This window comes from Triturus cristatus, chromosome 5_2 (genome assembly GCF_964204655.1).
Source record: "Triturus cristatus chromosome 5_2, aTriCri1.1, whole genome shotgun sequence".
Lineage (NCBI taxonomy): Eukaryota > Metazoa > Chordata > Amphibia > Caudata > Salamandridae > Triturus > Triturus cristatus.
In genome coordinates, this window is record NC_140588.1 from 354,275,960 (window position 1) to 354,296,799 (window position 20,840).

The following is a 20,840-nucleotide window of genomic DNA, read 5'->3' on the forward strand; positions in this document are numbered from 1 at the left end:
CCCACAGCCAGGTTATATATTGAGGTCCATAATATCAGCCTACAGTATATCGCATCCACTACATCGCTTACCACTAGATTGACAAAGCAAGTATATAAATATTATTTTTACCTCCATATCTACTTACATAGGCTTAACTTGCGATGTAATAGCTCAATGTAGTGGATGCAATATTATTGTCATACGATATACCACATGCAATACAGAGGGAGTATGCTCCTAGATCCTCTGCCTAAATTAGATGGCCCTGTGAAAAAAACAGTTATATTGCAGTTCTTAACTGCAACATTGGAAGGAAATGTGTCAGCCGAAGACTATTGGTTGCATTATTTCTTTCATTTTTCAAAGAAAATACATAGCACATTTCCATCACCTGCAAATATTTATTATATTTGTTGCAAGTTGTACATTTCATTTAATTAAAATAGATTTCAAAACATATTGTATAAAAGAATTAGGATTCTCAATAATTTACTTTTATTTACATTAGCAAATTCTTCCTGTTAGTACACAGAGCAGAAAGTGGGTTGTGTAAAGTTGCAGATAAGGCTCGCTCGATCAAATCACCAAGCGCGCACTGCAATTTGCAGCTCATTAAACATAATCAATGATGATTTCTCCAAAAATGGTTGTGGCGACTGAAGAAAGGTTAATATTTTGTTGCTCAGTAATTAATAATTTAGCATGCCTATGCAAAGCAGGCCAAGTGGTACATGGTGGAATAGGGTAGCAGCCTCCTCAGACTCCAGGTTGTGTGGAGGTATGACCACATGTCAATGTATAATCCATTCTCAAACGCCTTTAATTTGGAGAATACAGAACATGCTTGGAAAAAAGGCTGTTCCTCAAACAACAAAGTGTGTCTTACGTTGAGCTTTGAGACATATTGGCCCTGCTTGGAGGAAATATACATTTGTTTTGCTGGTGCATGTGTGTCCACACATTTTGAAGTGGTCTTCCTGTCACATTTTCTGAGCCTGTAAGACTTTTCCTTGGCTTTTGCATCAAGATATTATTATTTGTACTATATCGACAGAAGAATGGTCTGTTCAGTAAAGAATACTCAATTGGCAGGCACAGCCTTATAAAGCACTGATCCCAAGGTATTGGTTATCTTGAAACCAGCAATTTATCGCCAAGGCCAGCTTGTGATACACCAGCACTTTCCACGCTCTTGACCTATCACAAACATGTCCGTCACTTGCATGGGTTTCATTGTGAAGATGGCTTAGATGAATCAGACTTAAGGGGGCATCCACTATGTGAAGTGCCAGCTCTCTGGTGGGAGGAGGCAGTAGGCATGTAGACATCAGGGTGCCACCTTATATTGTTTTTCCCAAGTTTGGCTGGTCCACTTGGTATCCTATGTGATGTATGGTTGAAAGGCATTTGGTCAGCAGAACTTTGCCAAGAAGGTAGCAGCAAAGGTGAACAAGAAGAACTTGGATGAAATAAAGATAGTTTCTAATCCAGTTCAATCCAAAATGTCTGTCTCAAATGGGACCAAGTGGTAGTAGGACAGGTTGGTGACGTAAGCAGTTGGATCATCGCTGTCCTCTTGTTCAGTCGAAAAGTCAGATCCGTTCTCAAATCTGAAAACACAAAGAATGATCATCATTAAACTAAAACACAGGACGTGCAATATTAAATCTCAGAATCATTGTCAGAAATGACCTTCATCACTCTGTCACACTGAAAATTATATTTTATTCTAATCTAACTCAACTAATCTTCAAAATCTAAAAATTAGGGAACCTTCAAGAATCGCCTTGAGCACAAATATTTAGGCCTTCGCTTTAAACATATGACCCTCATGAGGATTTGTTCCAGCCACACTCTTCAGGGAGTTCCCTCAGGTTCATAGAGGCGATGTTGGTGATTGTCCCCCTGGTGCAAGTGCACATCAAAAGGGGACAATATTATCTTTCATTGGCAGCAAAACATTTGAACTTTCTTTCTATGGACATCCAGCATTAGCTAACCCTGTTTATTTTGGAGGCAGTTCATTTTTTTTTTTTAAAAGCATTGTGCTTTGAGATTGATTTCATGGCTCTCTTTCATTCTTCCTTTGATGTCATATGGGTCATAGTTTTGCTTAAAATCATAATTATAAAATCACGGAACCCACAACATTATGTAAATGATATTAGTAATTAATGCATTAGTCACATGATTATTAATTTCTGACAACCTGGTGTCATCTAGCAGAACATGTGTTACTGGTGTGCAGCCTTTTCTAAGCATGCTGATTTTTCCAGCTAAGGGAAATCCGCAGCCGTGTCTCCTATATTAAGGCGGAGATGCGTCTCCTCGCCTTCTGCAAGCGCAGCAGGTACACACAGAATAATACAATAGTCATTGCCATTTTACTATTCTGTGTGCCGCGCTAGTGCAAGTGTGATGGTGGGGGTGGGGCAGACAGGTTCCTGCGTATTGCAGGATGACTGCTTCAAGTTCTCCATGCGCATGACAGATTGCCCAGCTGTCATGCGCATTTCTGAGCCTGAAATCCCAGTGCTGTAAAACAGTCGAGGGATTGCAGGCACAGGCCCCCAGCCTCAAAATGAGCGCTGGGTTACCCTGCTCCAACTAATCCTGGAGCTGCTAAAAGCATGAGAGCATCTCCAGGATTGGTTGGATTTGCATGCAGGAAGTAAACCACCTTCCATTCCGGCTCATCGTCGTCAGGAGAGGAGAAAGGCAGCATATCAGTGAGTTTTACGGTGCGCCACACCCCACATATTTTTTATGTTGCTAGCCGCCCCTGGAAATGTGGTTCGGAGAGATTCAGTGATTCGCCCATGCTCACATAAATTGATTGAAGGGGAATTTAGGATTACAACTTGAGTCTTTCAGAACCTGAGTTTTCTGAAACAGCTACATATTTCCCCTGCGAGTAATAAAGAGCTCTGAAGCCCTTGTCACAATCGAAGTCAATTCTGAGGGTCACTGAATGAAGTGGGTGTGATTTTCCTGACTAGTTCTTCTTAAAATACAATTCACTGAAGCAAGAAGTATGCAGAGGCAGTTAGGCAGGTGATGAACCAACACAATCAAGTGCTGCCATTGCAACTACTGATGCAATGTAAAAGACAGTGAGGTTAAGGGAGGATTTCATAGGCCTCTTTGAGGTGAACTAAGGGCACCACAGTGCTCTGCTACTGCAGAATAAAAGCAAGTGAGATCCAGTAGTGAAAGTGATCTCAATTTAAAAAAGATCATACAGAGCTATGTCCTTAAAGACACCTCACTCTTCCGGACCTCCCCTCTGCCCATTGGTACATGTTTGCTCCCAAACATCAATGGGTGTACTTGACTCTCTTGCTGTGAGGTTGGGTATATGCACCAGGATTGCTACCACCTATTACAAATACTAGTGAAAGAAATTTGGTCCAAACAGAAGACCACTCACTAACAGACACTAAGGAGGTAATTAAAAATGTTATATTCAATACTTGCTTGAACTTACTTCAATAACCTGAACGATAAATCTAATGTGTTGGTTTAACAAAAAGCCAATTTTTCCTAACAACATAAAAATATGAATACATTATATTACATACTATATTTTAAAATGATCTGTAATACATGTATCCATATTTAACTAAAGCTCTAGAGTCAAGACTCCATTTAAAATCCCATCAGAAAAAATTAAGAGAAAAAGAAAAAATTATAGCATCATCTTACACGTCTAAATCTGTCTAAATCTGATATATAAGAGAAACAGAATAAGAAAACTACACTTCAGTTATAATCCAATTTTAGGAAGTATGAGCAGGAAATCTTTAGAGACGTCAGCTGTGTCCCTTCAGCTAAACTTGATCTCCTCTGTAATGGCCAGATTATATATTTATTGGATCCATTTATCCACTTCGGGCACTCTGTCCAACTGATGTTACCACAGGATTATTCCCTTCCCGGTCAATTAGTAGTGAGGAAAGACAAAGACTGGTACTCAGTGTCCATCTGTTTTCCCTGATCATGTACGGGGACATCAGGATCCAGGAAACAGAGAATTGATCTGACACCACAGAAACAAGTCCTGAGCCTGATTGCACATCTATGCTGGGCAGGGGTAAATTTAAACTACACGACCTTGTTCAATTCAGGAATCATCATATGTCTTTATGAGGTACAAAATTCATTGAAAATTCCCAACTAAGCAGAAGTAATTTAATATATGCCCAGCCCTGACTGTGGTAGGGTTTCTGTGATAACCTGTCTCCCACTGCCTCTCCGTCAAAGACAGTCTATTTTGCTACTATTTTAGATTGATAATCAGCATAATGGTTCTATGCACATTTATTTCTGCATATATAATCCCCGCCCTGGCGAGGGACTTTACAATAAAAAGTAGTAGACAGTTAAAGAGAGAAAGCCCTGCTGTAATATACTTACAAGTGTTCTGCCGTGTCCACGTCTAGGTCTTCATCTTTCCCATTTGTTATGTTGTGGTCGATAACTATGGTTTCTGTGTTTGCTAAGCAAAATCCATTTGATCGCATGATTTCTGGATTGGAATAAAGACAAAATGGAATAGTCTCGGAGTGTCGGCTTTACCCCAAAGCACCAAATAATGCATGCTCTAAAATGTGGCTCTCACTTATCACATTGCAGATTTTAATATTCCTGATGTCTGGTGCTCATCAGGGCCGGACTAGGAACCCAAAGCAGCCCTGGCAATTTTGTAGGACCAGCACATGAGCAGGAGCGCAAGTGTGAAGCACTGCTTCTTTTGGTACTGGGGGCCTATATTGCAGCACCGGTGCAAAACTGGCCCCTAGTAATAAAAAAAGGCCCCCACTGCTGCAAAACTGGTCCCCACCCGTCCAGCCTCCCAGGAAAATGCCTGGTGCCTGCTACAGCCAGTCTGGCCCTGCAGCTTATCTGTTGAAGCTCCCCATCTGATTATGCCTTTAAGTCGCTTGTGCGAATGCGAGAACATTTCAGGTGAGCAAAAGAACATGTTGGTATTTTTACTCTCCCTACTAGTTGACAGTATTTCAAAGCGCACAAACACACCCCTTCCTAAAACATTCGAGGACTGTGGTTAGAATAGTAAATCAGTTTTCCCTCAAACAATGTGGGGGTATTTCTGTGTCTCCTCTCAGAGCTTCAGTGGCAGCATAGAAATACAGAGATTTCCAAAGAGCATAGACAAACAAGGGATCTTAGATGGTTAATAACTATTGACATTAAACACACAGATCCATGCCATAAATGACAGCACAATTTCTAGTTTAAACAAGCTTAGTTGAATTCACATTTATACATAGTTTTCAATTACATATGGATGAGAATAATGGAGAACAGATAAGAAAAGGATCTACTGTACATGATGGTGAAATGCATAATGAGCGAGTTAGTTTTGGCTGGTCTTTATGTCCCACAATATACGGTGTGCACCTTGAATATCAGCACCACAATATGGATGCCACACAATTTCACGTACCATTTTGAAAATGAATTATCAACAGGTAAGGCTAGATTTGCTAAACATAACTCCACTTAGTCAGAAGTAGAAAATGTATACTTCCCTATAAGCACTTATCTTTCAATATATTTCCCCTCGATATTCTTGTACCACACTATTCTGGGGGTCAGTAGCCAATAGTACAACTGCAATGTACATCATCTACTTGTTCCCACACACTATGATTAATTATTTTATATAGTTCAATGGGTGGCATTTTACAAGGAACTTTTGGTTAGTTTAGTGCATCAAAGTCAAATTAGGTTGTCCAAGCTGGAGGGTGCTCCTGTGTTGGATCCCATTTCAAGACATTCAGCCGCAACCAGTGCCCATCTCCTCATACTACATGTTCTTCTTGAGTTTACTTTATCTCCTGTTGTTAAAACTTATCGTTTGTTTCTTGCTGGTTTATTTCTTATTTGATGTAGTTTTGCTTTTGTTCTCCAGATACTCCATTGGGAAGGCCTGGTCTTGCTCATTTCTTACAATCCAGAAAAACATGCAGAGTTGATGCTTCTCTCAGCATAAGAGACACGGGGCATTGAAACCTTCAAATCACAGTTGGAATGTCAAGCCCTACACATAGGCTGCAACTTGCATACTCTGTTGTAAGCCCTGCTCAGGTGGATATGTTAATTCACTATAATTGGATTTCAGTATGTATTTTACAAACTTTAGGTCTTTGCTTGGCTATGGAAATATTGCCACAACTTTTTCTTCTATTCTGACCATCATGTAAACTAATATGTGACTTCTAAAAACTTGAAGCATAAAATGCAATTGCTACACATACTACTGGAAAAATACCCTATGGGGTTGATTACGATGTCATTAGAAAAGGCTCCGAACGGCATTTGATTTGTCCGAATCCGATTTGGAACCTGCCTTTCGAGTCAGTCAGAGATCAATCGTAGAGGTCTACGGACCTCGCTTCCAGTCGAGCGATTAGGATGTCAGATTCGGACAGCCTTTCCGAATCAGTTGTGCCGACACGGATTAGCTGTCGGAATCTAACTTAGGGGACCCGTAGCAGGCCCTCCTTCTCCCAGCGTGACTGAAAAAGCTGCTAATATTTATAACACTTCAGTCAGGGGTGTAGCTTGGTCAGTAAGATTCAGTAAGATCATGGGGTGTGTGAGCTTCAGATTTCCTAACAATCACGCTGGCATATAATGTTAATACATTATAGGACAAGCGTGCCATATGAGATGGCTAATGGAGCAGTGGAAGGGAGAAGAATGCAACATTTTGAGGACTTTCAGAACAGAGAGAGAGAGTGCATATGTTTGTGTGTTTTTGTCAGTGTGTGCATGCAAAGATCCAAGGTGAAATCCGGCAGGCGCCTCATCATACTCGAGTGAAAGCTCCTGTACCCAACTATTCATCAAAAAACGCATTTATTTTGGTGGGGTGTTACACTCCAAACAGCCCCCTGAAGCTACGCCCCTGACTACAGCAGCAGACCATGTGAATGTCATATATTTAATAGCTTATTTTATTCAGCTGTAAAAAACCTAAGTACATCTTATTCTTTGAAGATAAAGCACTAGCCGGACAATGAACTTATGGGGTGTTAGTCACTGTGTCATGCGGTATATGAGCTCCTAACATGCTGCACCCCCCAGCCGTCGAAGTACATAACAAGAGGTATGGAAACTGTGATCCAGAGTACAATGGTGACATGTCAGTGACAGTGAGGGCAAGGTCAGAGACGTAGCTAAAAACAAAAAATGCCTGTATTTTGCTGGCCTTTTGCCTACAGGTAAATGGCAATGAAGTATATTTCACACGCCTTAAATGAAAAACGAATGCAAGTTCAACTAAGCTGAGAGAAATGCATTGTTCTGGCAGGAAAGCTCAGTTGGTTAATGTGAGCAGTGCAATTGATAGGTCACTGATTTTAATCCTTTTTTGGGCCATTGGGGAATAGTGGTGCGTTATCATAGTGCTATGAGGTTTCAGACAGTGACAGAAAGCACTGTGAATAGAGAAGTATATTTAATAAATGTATTCAATGCAGTATAAGATAGGCAGCACACAGGATAAGATAGGATGCCGAAAAATGTGCGAAAACATTCAGTGCAAAAGTGGTTTCATTGCTTCCAAAAGTTATACTTTTATTAATGCGCAGTCACACTATCTAATGCAATTGTTTAGGTATGGGTTTACATGAATAAAAAGCATTCAGAACTGGTAACACCCCATGTAGTACCTCTCAAAAAGACCAACTATTTGTTACCTTCAAGCTTAAAATGATTCTATCAATGAAAGCCTATACTGGGTCCCATGAAGCATTCAGATTTGCCCGTTGAGCAGTTGCATTCATTTCCTTAACTAATGTTAGAGAGACATATGACATCTTAGACCTTAGGTGGAAAGTTGTACTTTGTTGGTCCACAAGGATGAATCATATGAAAGATAATAAGAAGGGAAAGAGGAAATATTTACCTGAGATTTTCACTGGACTTTGAAAACTGGGCTGGATTTTGTGGACATTGTCATTTTTTAACACCTGATCTAATGGAGATCTTTCAAAGAAGGTGAGGACAACTTCAGACCGACAATACTGAAAAAGAAAGAAGGAAACCAGTTAAAGTCAACCAAAGTCCAGCCAATGCCCTTCCTCTGCATCGTCCTCTCGCGCTTTACGTACTCAGGCGTGCATAAGAATATCTTAAAGCAGAAGTGTGGTACTTTCATGGAATCTACTAGACTCTCTCTCGCCCGACATGGTCTTCTTCAGAGACCTGGACCAACTGATCCTCCGCCCCAGACATCAGCACCGCCATCCCAGACGGATACAAGATCCAGAGGAAAGACCGCCCCAATCACCCAGGAGGGGGCCTCACCATCGCCCACAAGAGCACCCTCCGCCTCACCACCTCCAGCGAAACCTTACCCTCCGCCAAACACCTGCACTTCCAGATCCAGACCACCCCAAAGCCACACTCCGAGGAACCCTCGTCTACAGACCCCCTGGCCCCCGAACACCCTTCGCCACCACCATCACCGACTTCATCGCACCCCATGCCATCGCCTCAACAAACTACAATACTCATTTGAGACTTGAACTTCCACCTCGACAACCCCAGCGACCCCAACTCCACTATACTCGCCAGCATCGGACTTAAACAACTCGTCAACACACCGACCCACAGAGCAGGACACACCCTCGACCCCATCTTCGCAGCAGGAAAAAGCATCCAATTCAGCCACAAAACGCAGCCGTCATGGACCGACCACCACTGCGTACACTTCGCCATCAACAAACCCAAGGCACCCAAACCAGCCCCATGCCCACCACGAAGGAACTGGAGCATGGTTACTGACGAGCAAGTTAACTCCACCCTCACCTGAGACAACCACACCTAGGGACCCGACGCAAACGACGCAATTGACGCAGCCAGAGAACTCCACTGCTGGATCTCCAACTGCGCAGACGAGCTCACCCTGCTACACAACCCCAAAAGACAACGCCCCTGGAAAGCCGCCTGGTTTACCATTGCTCTCCAAGAAGCCAGAAGAAACTGCAGACGCCTGGAGAAGAACTGGAGAAACACCAAGACAACCAAAAACCACACCACCTACAAGGACACCATGATGGACTACCACAACCAGATCAGAGCGATCTTCATCCACAACAAAATCCTGGCCAACTCCACCAACTCCAAGGAACTTTTCAGTGTCATTCAAGAATTCACCAACCCATGCAGCAAAGCCACAGACATCACCCCATCCCAAGACCTCTGCAACAAGCTTGGAACCTATTTCCATCTCAAGATCAAAAACCTTTATGACAACTTCATCGACCATCCACCAGGCGCCACAGGCGTCCCCCCGCCCCCCAGAAACACCAGCCAGCCCACCATCTCCAACTGGACACCGATCACGGCCGAAGACACCACCTCGACCATGAAAAGCATCCACTCGGGGACCCCCACCGACCCCTGCCCCCTCACATCTACCACAGAGCCACGGACGCCATCGCACCCGAACTACAACGCACGATCAACACCACCTTCAAAACAGGCACCTTCCCAGATGACTGGAACCGCGTAGAAGGCAGACCCCTGCTCAAGAAGCCCACAGCTGACCCCACCGACCTCATGAACTATCTGCCCATCTCACTCCTCCCCTTCACAGCCAAATTTGCAGAGAAACCCGTCAACAGGAAACTGACACAATTCATTGAAGAGAACGCCGTCCTTGACCCGTCCCAATACGGATTCCGAAGCAACCACAGCACAGAGACCGCCCTACTCGCCGCAACAGACGACATCCGCACTCTCCTGGACCAAGGCCACTCCGCAGCCTTCATCCTACTCAACCTATCAGCGGCCTTCGACAGCAGCTCCCACCGCACACTAGTCGCCAGACTACACGACGCAGGCATACAAGGAACAGCCCTGGACTGGATCCGATCATTCCTCACCGGAAGAAGCCAAAGAATCAGACTCCCACCTTTCCTCTCTGGCCCCACAAAAATCGCCTGCGGAGTCCCACAGTGTTCATCACTGAGCATCACCCTCTTCAACATCTACATGGCCCCCCCTTGCAGCCATTGTTCAACAACACGGCCTCAACATCGTATCCTATGCCGACGACACCCAGCTCATCCTCTCCCTCACCAAAGACCCCACCACTGCCAAACTCAACTTCCAGAAAGGAATGTAAGACGTCGCAGTCTGGATGACCAACAGCTGCCTGAAGCTCAACGTCGAGAAGACAGAAGTCCTCGGTACCACCCATTCTGCATGGGACAGCACCTGGTGGCCGACCACCCTCGGAAGCCCACCTACCCCCTCAGACCACGCCAAGAACCTCGGCATCGTACTCGACTCATCACTCACCATGAACCGACAAGTCAACGGCGTCACCTCCAGCTGCTTCAACACCCTCCGCAAGACCTTCAAGTGGATCCCCCTGAGTCAAGGAAGACAGTCCCCCACGCACTCATCACCAGCAGACTGGACTGTGGAAACGCACTATATGCCGGCATCAACAAGTCCCTACTCCGCAAACTCCAGACAATACAGAACACCGCCACCAGACTCGTCCTCGGCATCCCCCGACACAAACACATCAGCCAACACCTACGAAGTCTCCACTGGCTCCCCGTGGAGAAAAGAGTCACTTTCAAAATCCTCACTCACGCCTACAAATGCCTACACAACGACGGACCCAAATACCTCAACGACAGAACCAACTTCCACATACCCAAAAGAAACCTCCGATCTTCCAACCTTGCACTGGCCAAAACCCCGCGCATCCACAGAGCCAGAGCAGGCGGAAGATCCTTCTCTCACATTGCAGCCAAGACCAGGAACGAGCTACCGGCAGACATCAGATGCGCCCCCTCCCTGAACACCTTCAGGAAGACCCTCAAGACCTGGCTATTCGGCTAAACAGATCTGTGGATCCCCCCCCACCCCCCATCAGCGCCTTGAGACCCTCACGGGTGAGTAGCACGCTTACAATTCCCTGATTGATCATATAGTGTTGTACAACTAAAAATACTGTATGCCATGACATACCATTTTGAAAGTCAATATTTTGCTGTCAATCATTCCGTGTGGGAGTGCCAGGGTTTAAAGTCTTACCTACTCAAGGCTGCACAAGAACTAGGTCACCTAATCCGTTTTCAATAAATTTACTGTCAACCAAATGAATACGTCATAATCCCCTAGACAACCAATAATTCAATTGCATTTAATTAAAGTATATTTAGTCTAAAGAAGAACACTATGTCATACAAATAACCCTCAAGAGCATATAAAGCGATACACCACACAGACCCATCACATATTAAAATATTACATCACAAATTACAGTATCAACACACATATCGAATTATGAAAACATTTGGCAACCCAACCAGGAAGCTGTGGAATTTGAAATAATGGTCTAAATGTTAGTTTCCACAGGGTGATGAGAGACCATGTTGACCTCTATGGAAACAGCGGTATCAGCTGGAGCCTCTACTAGTTTTAGCGTGCTATTCGCTGATATTTTCGATTGGGTCATTTCGATCAGTAAGGATTACTGCATAATAATCGTGACCTGTAATGTTTCCCTAGTTAATCAGTTCTGCTCTATAAATTAAAAATGAATAATAGGTTATTGTTAGGAAGGGTCCGGCTTTCTCTACCTGAAACTCATCTTCCACTCAGAAAGCTCTTTTTCCTTAAAGGGAGCCCAGGCCTACAGATGTTACAAGAGAAAAGACAAGTCAACTTGAAAGATCTATAAAGACAAGGAGGGGTTGGAGAAGGGTCAATTTGAGGTTTCTTTGGAAGGTTTTGGGTGAGACACATGGAGAAATGGGGCCCCCAATGTACTCAGCATTTGTCTACTGACGGGCATGCTGGGTCTTTGTGCATTAAGTTTATTCCAAGGTGTCAATTTACTCTATTTGAACCTGTGAAAATTTCCACCAAAAGGTCGTGGACCGCAACATTTCTACGACCAGAGTTAAAACAGAAGCGATATCCACCCTGATAGTGCGAACCAGAAGGACTAATCACCTTTTCAAATGTGTTTGTAGCAAGTTAAATGTGTTTGTAGCCAGTTAATTAGGCGGTGGTAGCACAGCCACTCTTTGCCTTAATATTCTATGTGAAGATTCAGTTCCACTGATGATTATTTATGTTCCCGTGCGGGTGCAATGTTCAAGTGCTCCAGGGTTATCCTCATGGTAAGCTGGTTTGCCACTAGTATCTTAAGAGTGTCATCAGAGCCAGGGAAATTAGTAAATTGTGCAACGGTAGAGTCCAGGTGTGGGCCCTAAGACAAACAAGGAAGTTTGACCACTAGTGCTGCCTGGTGGGGCATTAAAATGTAGCCAAAATGGTATGCACCTGGCCCCTCACTCCCCTGGGCAATAGTGCCACTAATCCTGCTGCACTAAAGATAGAAGGTTATAACGAGGTACCTAAACAACCCTTTGCAAACCTGGGTACGTCCAACATCTGTCGAAAAAAATATAGCAAAATCTCTAGGCCAAAATGTTCATAACACATTCAATTATTACTAGCACCAAACAATTCAATCATTCTCTTCACCATTCCCTGTATAACATGTCTTGGACAAGGATGTCTAAGACTGCTTTTGCATCAAGCTACCTGAGGGTTAAGTATAGGTAAATTCGGTGACTTTAACGGATCACCCTGAGAATGAGTGTGGCTGTTGCTGCTTGAGAAGGGCTCACAGCCCTGAACCAACAAATCAATTTCTCACCCAAACTAAGAATGCATTTTGAGGGGTGTCACACCCTAAACACCCCTGCTGAAGCTATGCCCCTGTCTATCCGACCTGGGCCTGGTAGTTTTTCCAGGGAACTCATGACTAAGTTCATGTAGAACACAATGGCCTGGAGTCCCTGCCGTGGGATCACTTATTTTAAATGTATTTTCACTCCAGGTACCCCTCTTGGTCTCTACTAAAAGAAACCTTGATGTTAGAGCTGTCAATTGGTGCATGTGAGCAGTACTCCATGTTTCTAGTCCTCACCTTTTACAATGTACTATGCCCGAGTCGCACATAGAGGAGGGCATGCAGGTAAATTAACAGGGTGAGCCGAGCAATGGGTCTGGCTTGGCTGTAAGAGTCTGTGCCTGAGTTAAGCCATGATAACTTTTTGGCATAATGTAAAAATATGATATGATTGCTACAAAAGTATAAAATAAATTATTTCTTTAACATGCGGAGGCATTTTGCCTTAGTACATTAGGTTATATTACTGCATAGACAGACATTTATTAAAAGTAAAAACATTCATGTCTTGCCCACCTCAACGAAAATGCCAATAGAGAACTGAGATGCAAGTCAGTAGTCCTGTAAACCCTGGCCTAGATTCTAATCATAGAAGCAGCAACATTACAGTCTATTAAATCAAACATAAGAGGAACGTGTACCGTGCACATCCTGAACTCAAGTATTTCAAAGAGCGCTCACAGGCGCAACTAAACAAAAATGAGGTACTGTGAAATAAACTGTTTGCCTAGGGTCACAAAATTTGTACAAGCAGGGAATCCGGTATGGATTCCAGGTTATCTTGTTCCACATTTTGAAATTCAGCTACCAGATGGTTATCTCTGTCTGACTCTGTCCCGTTTAGATAAAGGTCACTGATATGTCTTTCATTTTTGGCTCATGACACAGAGAGGACAGAACTGACTCAGGGCCCCCAGTTCCAACTACCAAGCCAAGAATGCATTTATTTCGGGTGAGTCTGGCCCCAAACAAACACTCTAAAGCTACGCCCCTTGTAGTTGGTTGATTGTGGGAACTTGAATGTAATCTTTAAGGTGCACCGTTGAAATCTCACATACTTTACTTCCTTCGAATTGTTTGACAAAAACCTATTCAAGACGATCATAGCAATCTGGGGGCACTTAAATTCTTATTGCTCTCAGATGATAAAATTGTAGACGGGTATCACCTCTGCAGTCTCCTCATCTAAGAAAAACACCTCATCTTTGAGAATGCTGGCCTAGTGTGCGAGGCAAACAAGGGCCAGCTACAAAAATAGGGACATATTATCAAGAAACGGCGTTAAAATTATCACCGCTTTAGCGGCAGAGAACTGCAGCTAAAGCGGCGATAATAGGCTTAATAATATGCCATAGAGAATTCCCATAGAAGCCAAGGTTCTGGTGTGAACCTGGGCTTCTATTGGAATTCTCTGCGGCATATTATCAAGCCCATTATCGACGCTTTAGCGGCAGTTTTCTGCGGCTAAAGCGGCGATAATTTTAACGCCGTGCTTGATAACATGCCCCATAGTTCTTACGTATATGGTACAGAGACTTTAGAGTTCTTTCCTTCCCGAGGCCCAGGACTAGAATGTTTAACTTACCTTCCATGGCATGTTTATGATGGTCTTGAGAAGTTTCTCTACTTCATTGAGCCTCGCTTCAATATCATGAGCTGCTTTGATGGTAATGAGCCCTAAATGTAATGGAAACAAAAAAGACATGTCAAAGAATGGCAGGGCTGGTAAGTGTTTGCATGTACAGACAGAAACCTGATGAACTGTACAAAAGAACGATATTCTTTATCACAGTCCAAAGTGTCCCATTTGTTATGCTACATGCACGTGTCTATTATCTAAATCACAAAAGAATTTGTGGTGAGCAAATTTGTCAAACTTTACCTTCCATACTTTGTGATGTTTTTCTAAAATGCTGCCATGTTGGCAAATGTGATAAAGGTAACAAAGTTTTTTGTTTTTTTAAACAAGCTTGTGAAAAAAACCACTGAAAACAACGCCCTATCAACAAAACTGTAACAGAACATTTTGAAAAAAACTTTCTAGTAGGAAGCTTTGCCCATGAGTAAATTTCCATGAACCACTATGTGACTTAACTAATGGAAAGTTTGTAAACGTAACCCAAATTCACCTGCAGATTTCAAATTACATACACTACTAATAGAAAAATGTTTGTCCTATGCAGATGCTCACATTGATCACTTTAGAAAGTTGCCAACATGTAGATTTTGAACGCGAAATTGGGGCATACTATTAACGCACTGGCAGGCTTGCGCTATGACTTCAATATTATTGTATTGATGGATTTAACTAGCATTGTTGAAGCCGATCAGTTTCACTTTCCCAGTGCTTGCTGCTTGCCGATATTGTCTTTGCCAATGCAGAACAAAGAAGTGGCAAAGTATAGAGCAGCAAGCAGCTATCTTGGCTTGTTATTTTCTATACTTCCAAGACAGCCACCATTTGCAATGTTGCATCCATCTTGGAAATATAGAAAATAACAAGCCGAGATGACTGAATGGTATTTTCTATGGGACCTCTACTTTGCCTCACTGTGTCTGCTTTTCTGATCTGGACCCAGAGCATACTTTGAGCAGGTGGTGGGAATCAATAGTAATTTTTAGGAACTAAGGGGCTGATTATGATGTCGGGCGGATCGCCACCGCCCGCATTGCGGTGGCGATCCACCCGACATTTCCCTCCGCCCGCCACCCATTTCCCCCCCGCCATATTAGTATGGCGTGGGGGACCCCGGCGAACGGAAAGGCTGTCTGCCGGTTTTCCACCGGTCAACCAGTCAACCGGGCGGAAAAGGGACTGGATATGGTGGCGGTGTCTGCTAGACACCGCCATCCATATTAGAATGGGCAGCGGTGCAGGGCTTTCCATGGCGGAGACCCCGCCATGGAATGCCAGGCGGATTTTGCTTTCGGGGGCCCGTTGCAGGCCTCCAGGGTATTGAGGGGGTGCGGGGTGCACATGGGGGGTACCTATGGTACCCCCCTACATTGTCATGGACAAGGTGGCAGGCACCGCGCGGTGCCTGTCACCTTGTGCATGACAATGCACAACGTGCATTCCCAGCATTGTGGCGGGCAGTGCTGTGAGCACAGCCCGCCACAATGCTGGGAATAGAGGATGCCACCGCCACAGTGGCGGTGGCATCCTAATTGCCGGTGCGGGATCGCCGCACCGCTGGCGGCCGGACCTAGCACCGCAAAGGTCATCCTAATCGGCCCCTAACTCTTCTTTTTCATTATAAGGCTTTGACGTAGAACAGAAAAGGCAGAATGGAGGATGAAGAGAGGGATTAGAAAACAGTTACAAAGAGAAGGGGTAAAAAAGAACCTTCTAGAGCAAGATAAAGAGACAGAAAGTGTAGAGTTCTGGAGGAAAGATGCAGTAGGTGGCATCAAGATTAGGGATCCTAGTGGCCCCAAATGTCTAGAGTAATGATGCTCCTTTTAAATTGGCAAATGAAGGTTTATCTCATCCCGTCAAGTGTCCGCCAAACCTATGTAAGAAAATTTCCAATGTGCATGTTTTTGAAAATGTTAATATGCTGTCTACTGAGCGTGTTCAATAAAAAGAGTTTTAAAAAAAATAGATTAGGGGTCCTACGTATTTGGGAGGTCTTACTTTTCAGCAGTAATGGAGGCGGGATCCTATGGAAAAAATGTAAGGCTTCTTTTAAAAAATAAAAAATTACACAAAAACTCAAAACTTAAAAAAACAAAATGAGGTTCAAACAAAATATATAACTTTTAATCGAATTTACTAAATATTAAATAAAAAGAAAAAAATTGAGAGGATGAATATTTTTTACATTGTTTCAAAATTAATATTTATACATTTAAATATAGTTAATTAATGCTATCTAATAAACATTTAATTTGATGAGTAACTGTGAAGTAAAACTGTATTATTTGCAGGTTATTATTATATATTATGAATTGATTTATATTATAAACAATAATATGTTTTTTTTTTTAAATAATAAACTATTACATTTTGATATATTTTCTCCTTCGGGAGGTCTCCATCTCCAGGGAGAAAGTATTCTTCCCTTTTCCCCAAGTGATTGACATGTCTGCCTCCTTTGACGTAGCAAATACCATAAAAGAAATCTTCACTCGCTACACCTAGACGTAAATCTTCACTTGGAAATGGTCAGTATCAAAAAAAGTAGATAGTTACACCTTAGTGTAGTAGTAAATATGTGTGTGAGTAAAGATGCACATGTATATTTACCTTTGTGAATCTGGCCCTATAAAATATAGACTGGCCAAATCTCTAAAACAAGATATGTCTATTAACTGCCACCTATATCAAATTTGAAAACTTACAGGAGTTCAAATGATACACAGTACAAAAATATATTAAAAAATATATATATTTTAACGCAATTACATTTTCTTTTATAAAAAAAAATCTTCATTTGATTGCAAAATGTTAAATTAGCCTTTTCACACAACAGCTTTGGGATAGTGAGGAATGCCGTAAAGGGTGACAACAGTTAAAAACAAAAGTAGTGTTTGCTGTTTCATTAGCAAAAGTAATTGAGACAAAAAAGCACAACAAATAAGGAGGCAGGTATCAGGTTAGTCATTTGAGAGGCATGGTGTTTTATTGGCCTTTATAGAAATAAACATTATCAAATATCAATGCGTCTGGCTTGCTGTTTGAATGTATGCCTGCAATACAAATAAATGACACAGGATGGCACTAGTACTCCATACCTAAGAAAATGTAGGCTCTACATTATTGCGAGAGAGAGCCATAATATTGTCACTGGCACAGTGTTTAATCATAAACTTCCTCAATCTGTATTGTATTGTATAATAATGTGATTTATACATCATTTACTTCCCATGACAAGGCGCTGAAGAAATTTATGGCAAGTAGCATGCTACTCTGGAACTCAAGGTTATTGGTTATTCCAGTGGTTTTTGTTAGTTATTGCAATTAGTCATGTGCTCTCAAGAAAAAAACACATCACATTGACCACTTTGTTTGTGGTCAATTAAAATGAATACCATTTAGGTGTGATCATTAGTGGGGGCTATACGGTTTCAGACAAGTGGTTGGCGAGATAAATAGATAAACTGCTGGAGATCAGGTATTTTTAGGTTGCAGGGCTAGGGTTTTAAAGAAGGCAAGATTGTGATCTGTGAAATAAGGTGTGGCCTATTTGCAGAATTAACAATAAGAGATTAAGGCAGACAGACACGAGACTAAAATTGAGGCTATCCTCCAAAATAGAAGGCATGTGGATGATGGAAGGAAAGGTGAGGGTCACTCTGAACAAAGAAAGGAGAAGACTCAATCAGAAGTAAGTCAGGGTCAGTTTTGCCATGTAGGGTTTAGAAGTATTCTTGGGAAAAGGCCTCCTGAGATAGCAAACAATCTACGGATGTAGAAAGAAATAGTATTATATATGGTGATCAATGCCCAGGGCAGACAGTTTAAACGAGCAAGTTTAGGTGTACAGATCTTTTCAAAATTAAAAGTCCTAGCCTGCTTTGAGGCAAGCCTCAGCAGCCCTTTTAAACATAGTCTGGATTATCCCAAACTTGGTACAGGGTATATACATTGCAAAAGGGGAGGCTGAGGAGATGCCTTCTTTAGCACAGCGGCTTAGGAAGGGGGGTGCGGTGGGTGCGGGCCGCCATGGGTGTCATCACTGAGAGGGGATGACAAAATGGCAAAAATATGTACGTATTGAAACTTTTTAGTTCAGTCAACAAACGCAACGAAACGCAGCTGAACTCGACGCGGGGGTGGGGGTGGCAAGAAATTTTCCGCACCGGGTACCACCTGAGCTTGCTACGCCACTGCTTTAGCACTAAAATTGGGTTATTTGGAACTGGGTGGTAGAATCTCACCAATGTGCAGCCAGATCTATGCATTGTTTTGTCACCTTATCCCATTCCAAGTTATTTCTGTGGTGCAGCAGAGCACCCACAGTTATGAAATGTACCTAGCGCTAACATCCCAAGTGCAAGTTGTGCGTGCTTGTGTAGGGGCCAGTGGAGTATATGCATTGTTCGTAAGAGTAATGGAGCCTAAGCCGTCCCCTCTGTATGGATGGCATTACTGGGACAGGATACATCCCTTGGCCCGCAACAAGAGCGTTGAAGTAAGCAAAAGGTGACACACAGCGCTTTATAAAACGCCTTAGTAAATAAGCAGATAAATAAACAAGAATTGGTATAACAAAACCTATGCCTCTACTGGTGTCACACAAAATGGCGTCATTGAAGTAAAGAAAAGTACAGTATTTGAAAGATTGTAAAAGCAACGCAAAACCTACTAAAATAGATAAACAGACAATTAAGTCACCCCTCACAGGGCGTGCAGGCCTTTTATGCAATCGGGTATTTCCCGGGTCGGCCAGAGCCGTTGAAGCCTGGATTTGAAAGCCCATGGCCACCTCTGTTGCCTCTGTTGCCTCTGTTGCTTTCCTGTGGTCACCAAGGTTAATTACGGCAAGCACAGTGGTCTTCAAGAGACAGAGGGAAAGGGGGCGGTAGAGGTAGAGAGGTAGATGAGAGGAGAGAAGGGGGGATGGATGGATGGATGGATGGATGGATGGATGGATGGATGGATGGATGGATGGATGGATGGATGAATGACATGGTTGCTTTTGGTACCCCAGTCCAGCCTGACCACTCACATAGAATCTTATGATCCTCTCCTGATGGAACAAAAAATGCAGCCATCACATGCCAGATACATTTGCATCCCCAAATGGAACATTATATTCCTGATAAGTAAACAAAAGATGTTCAAGCAAAAGAGGCACAATCTTCACCATGAAAGTTGAATGTTTTTTCACCTAGAAATATTTAGGATAAATGTCCCTAAACATCTTTTATGCTAAAGAAAATAAAGTTCCCCCAGAATTAATTATTTGACATGTCACAGGGCTGCCACCATATGTCATCATCTGTCACAGTGCTTCAAAACTAATTAATAAAACAAATGTTTTTATAGCGTTTCATATTGCGCCGTTTCCGTTTTGAAGTGCTGTGAATAGCAGGTGTTAGGATTACCCAATCAGTTTACTTATCTCAAACTGATGGAAGGCTGAGATGTTACCATAACTGAATTTAGAGGTTTCAACTTTTTGACTTCGGAAGGAAGGCTGTGATTGCCTTTTCAGAATGAGATTTGGCACTCTGAAGATCACAACAGATTTCAGTGAGTAGCTCTTATATCACTAAATCATCCTGCCATTACCGTTCATGTTTCTATGTATTTATATCGAAGTTTTGAATAGTGCTATGAATCACTTTAGTCACTTCAGAGTGCTAGAATGAATGCACATAGAATGACTACGGGGACCTCACTGAAGCAGTACTGGAATCCGGGGACTCTCGCTGAGTCAATTTTAGAAGGCAGGGACCACAGCTAAACATATTCAATGATTCGAACCTCAAAACAATACACAATACAGAAACAAGCATTCATCAAACAAATACAAAAATAATGAAATATTTTTTTAATTCACAACCAAATATTAAAAACAGCATTTTAATTTTAATTAGGAGCTTTTTTAAGTTAAATTTAGGTCACTTGTCACCTTTACTATATTCTGTTTGATGCATTTGCGCTGCTCCCATAAATCAATCTGAGGTTACTAACTTAGTTTTTAACCGACAATTTCAATAACAAAAAGAATGTCTCAACAAATGACATGTATGGCCCATTCACATTTAGAGAGATCCACACAAAATGGATGGATGTTGCAGTGGAGGAAGAGTCAAGCGAACTTTAAATAAATATTGCACACCACATCAGGATTATACCTACACTTACATCTGAATTGAGGATAAAAGGGGGGTTGGTGTGTAAGTCTCTTGTTCCCTAATATCTGAGACTGCCCACTCCCTTCCATACTTTTTCCTATTTCACATTATTTATTTATTTTCTAATCATTTACCTATCTCCTCTGCATTCATTTCCCTAATCCTAGCTCCCCGCTCCCCGCTTCCCACTCTCTTTTCCATTGTACGGTTGCCCCGTCTCCTTGATTACTTGTATTCTCACCAGACACCAGAATATTTCTCCTGGCTTCACTTTCCACGGTGAGCA

At 42.6% G+C, this 20,840-nt stretch overlaps 1 protein-coding gene across 1 annotated transcript in view; it reads right to left on the reverse strand.

Moving 5' to 3' along the window:
• Positions 1 to 365: 365 nt before the first annotated feature.
• Positions 366 to 20,840, reverse strand: part of PXDC1 (PX domain containing 1) — a 107,969-nt gene continuing 87,494 nt past the window's right edge. The window contains exons 2-5 of the mRNA XM_085607176.1: positions 14,331 to 14,422; positions 7,922 to 8,039; positions 4,399 to 4,510; positions 366 to 1,592 (exon numbers count right to left, since the gene is read on the reverse strand). Coding sequence (XP_085463302.1) covers positions 1,475 to 1,592; positions 4,399 to 4,510; positions 7,922 to 8,039; positions 14,331 to 14,422 — 440 coding nt within the window. The 3' untranslated portion in view covers positions 366 to 1,474. The remainder of the gene's footprint in view (positions 1,593 to 4,398; positions 4,511 to 7,921; positions 8,040 to 14,330; positions 14,423 to 20,840) is intronic.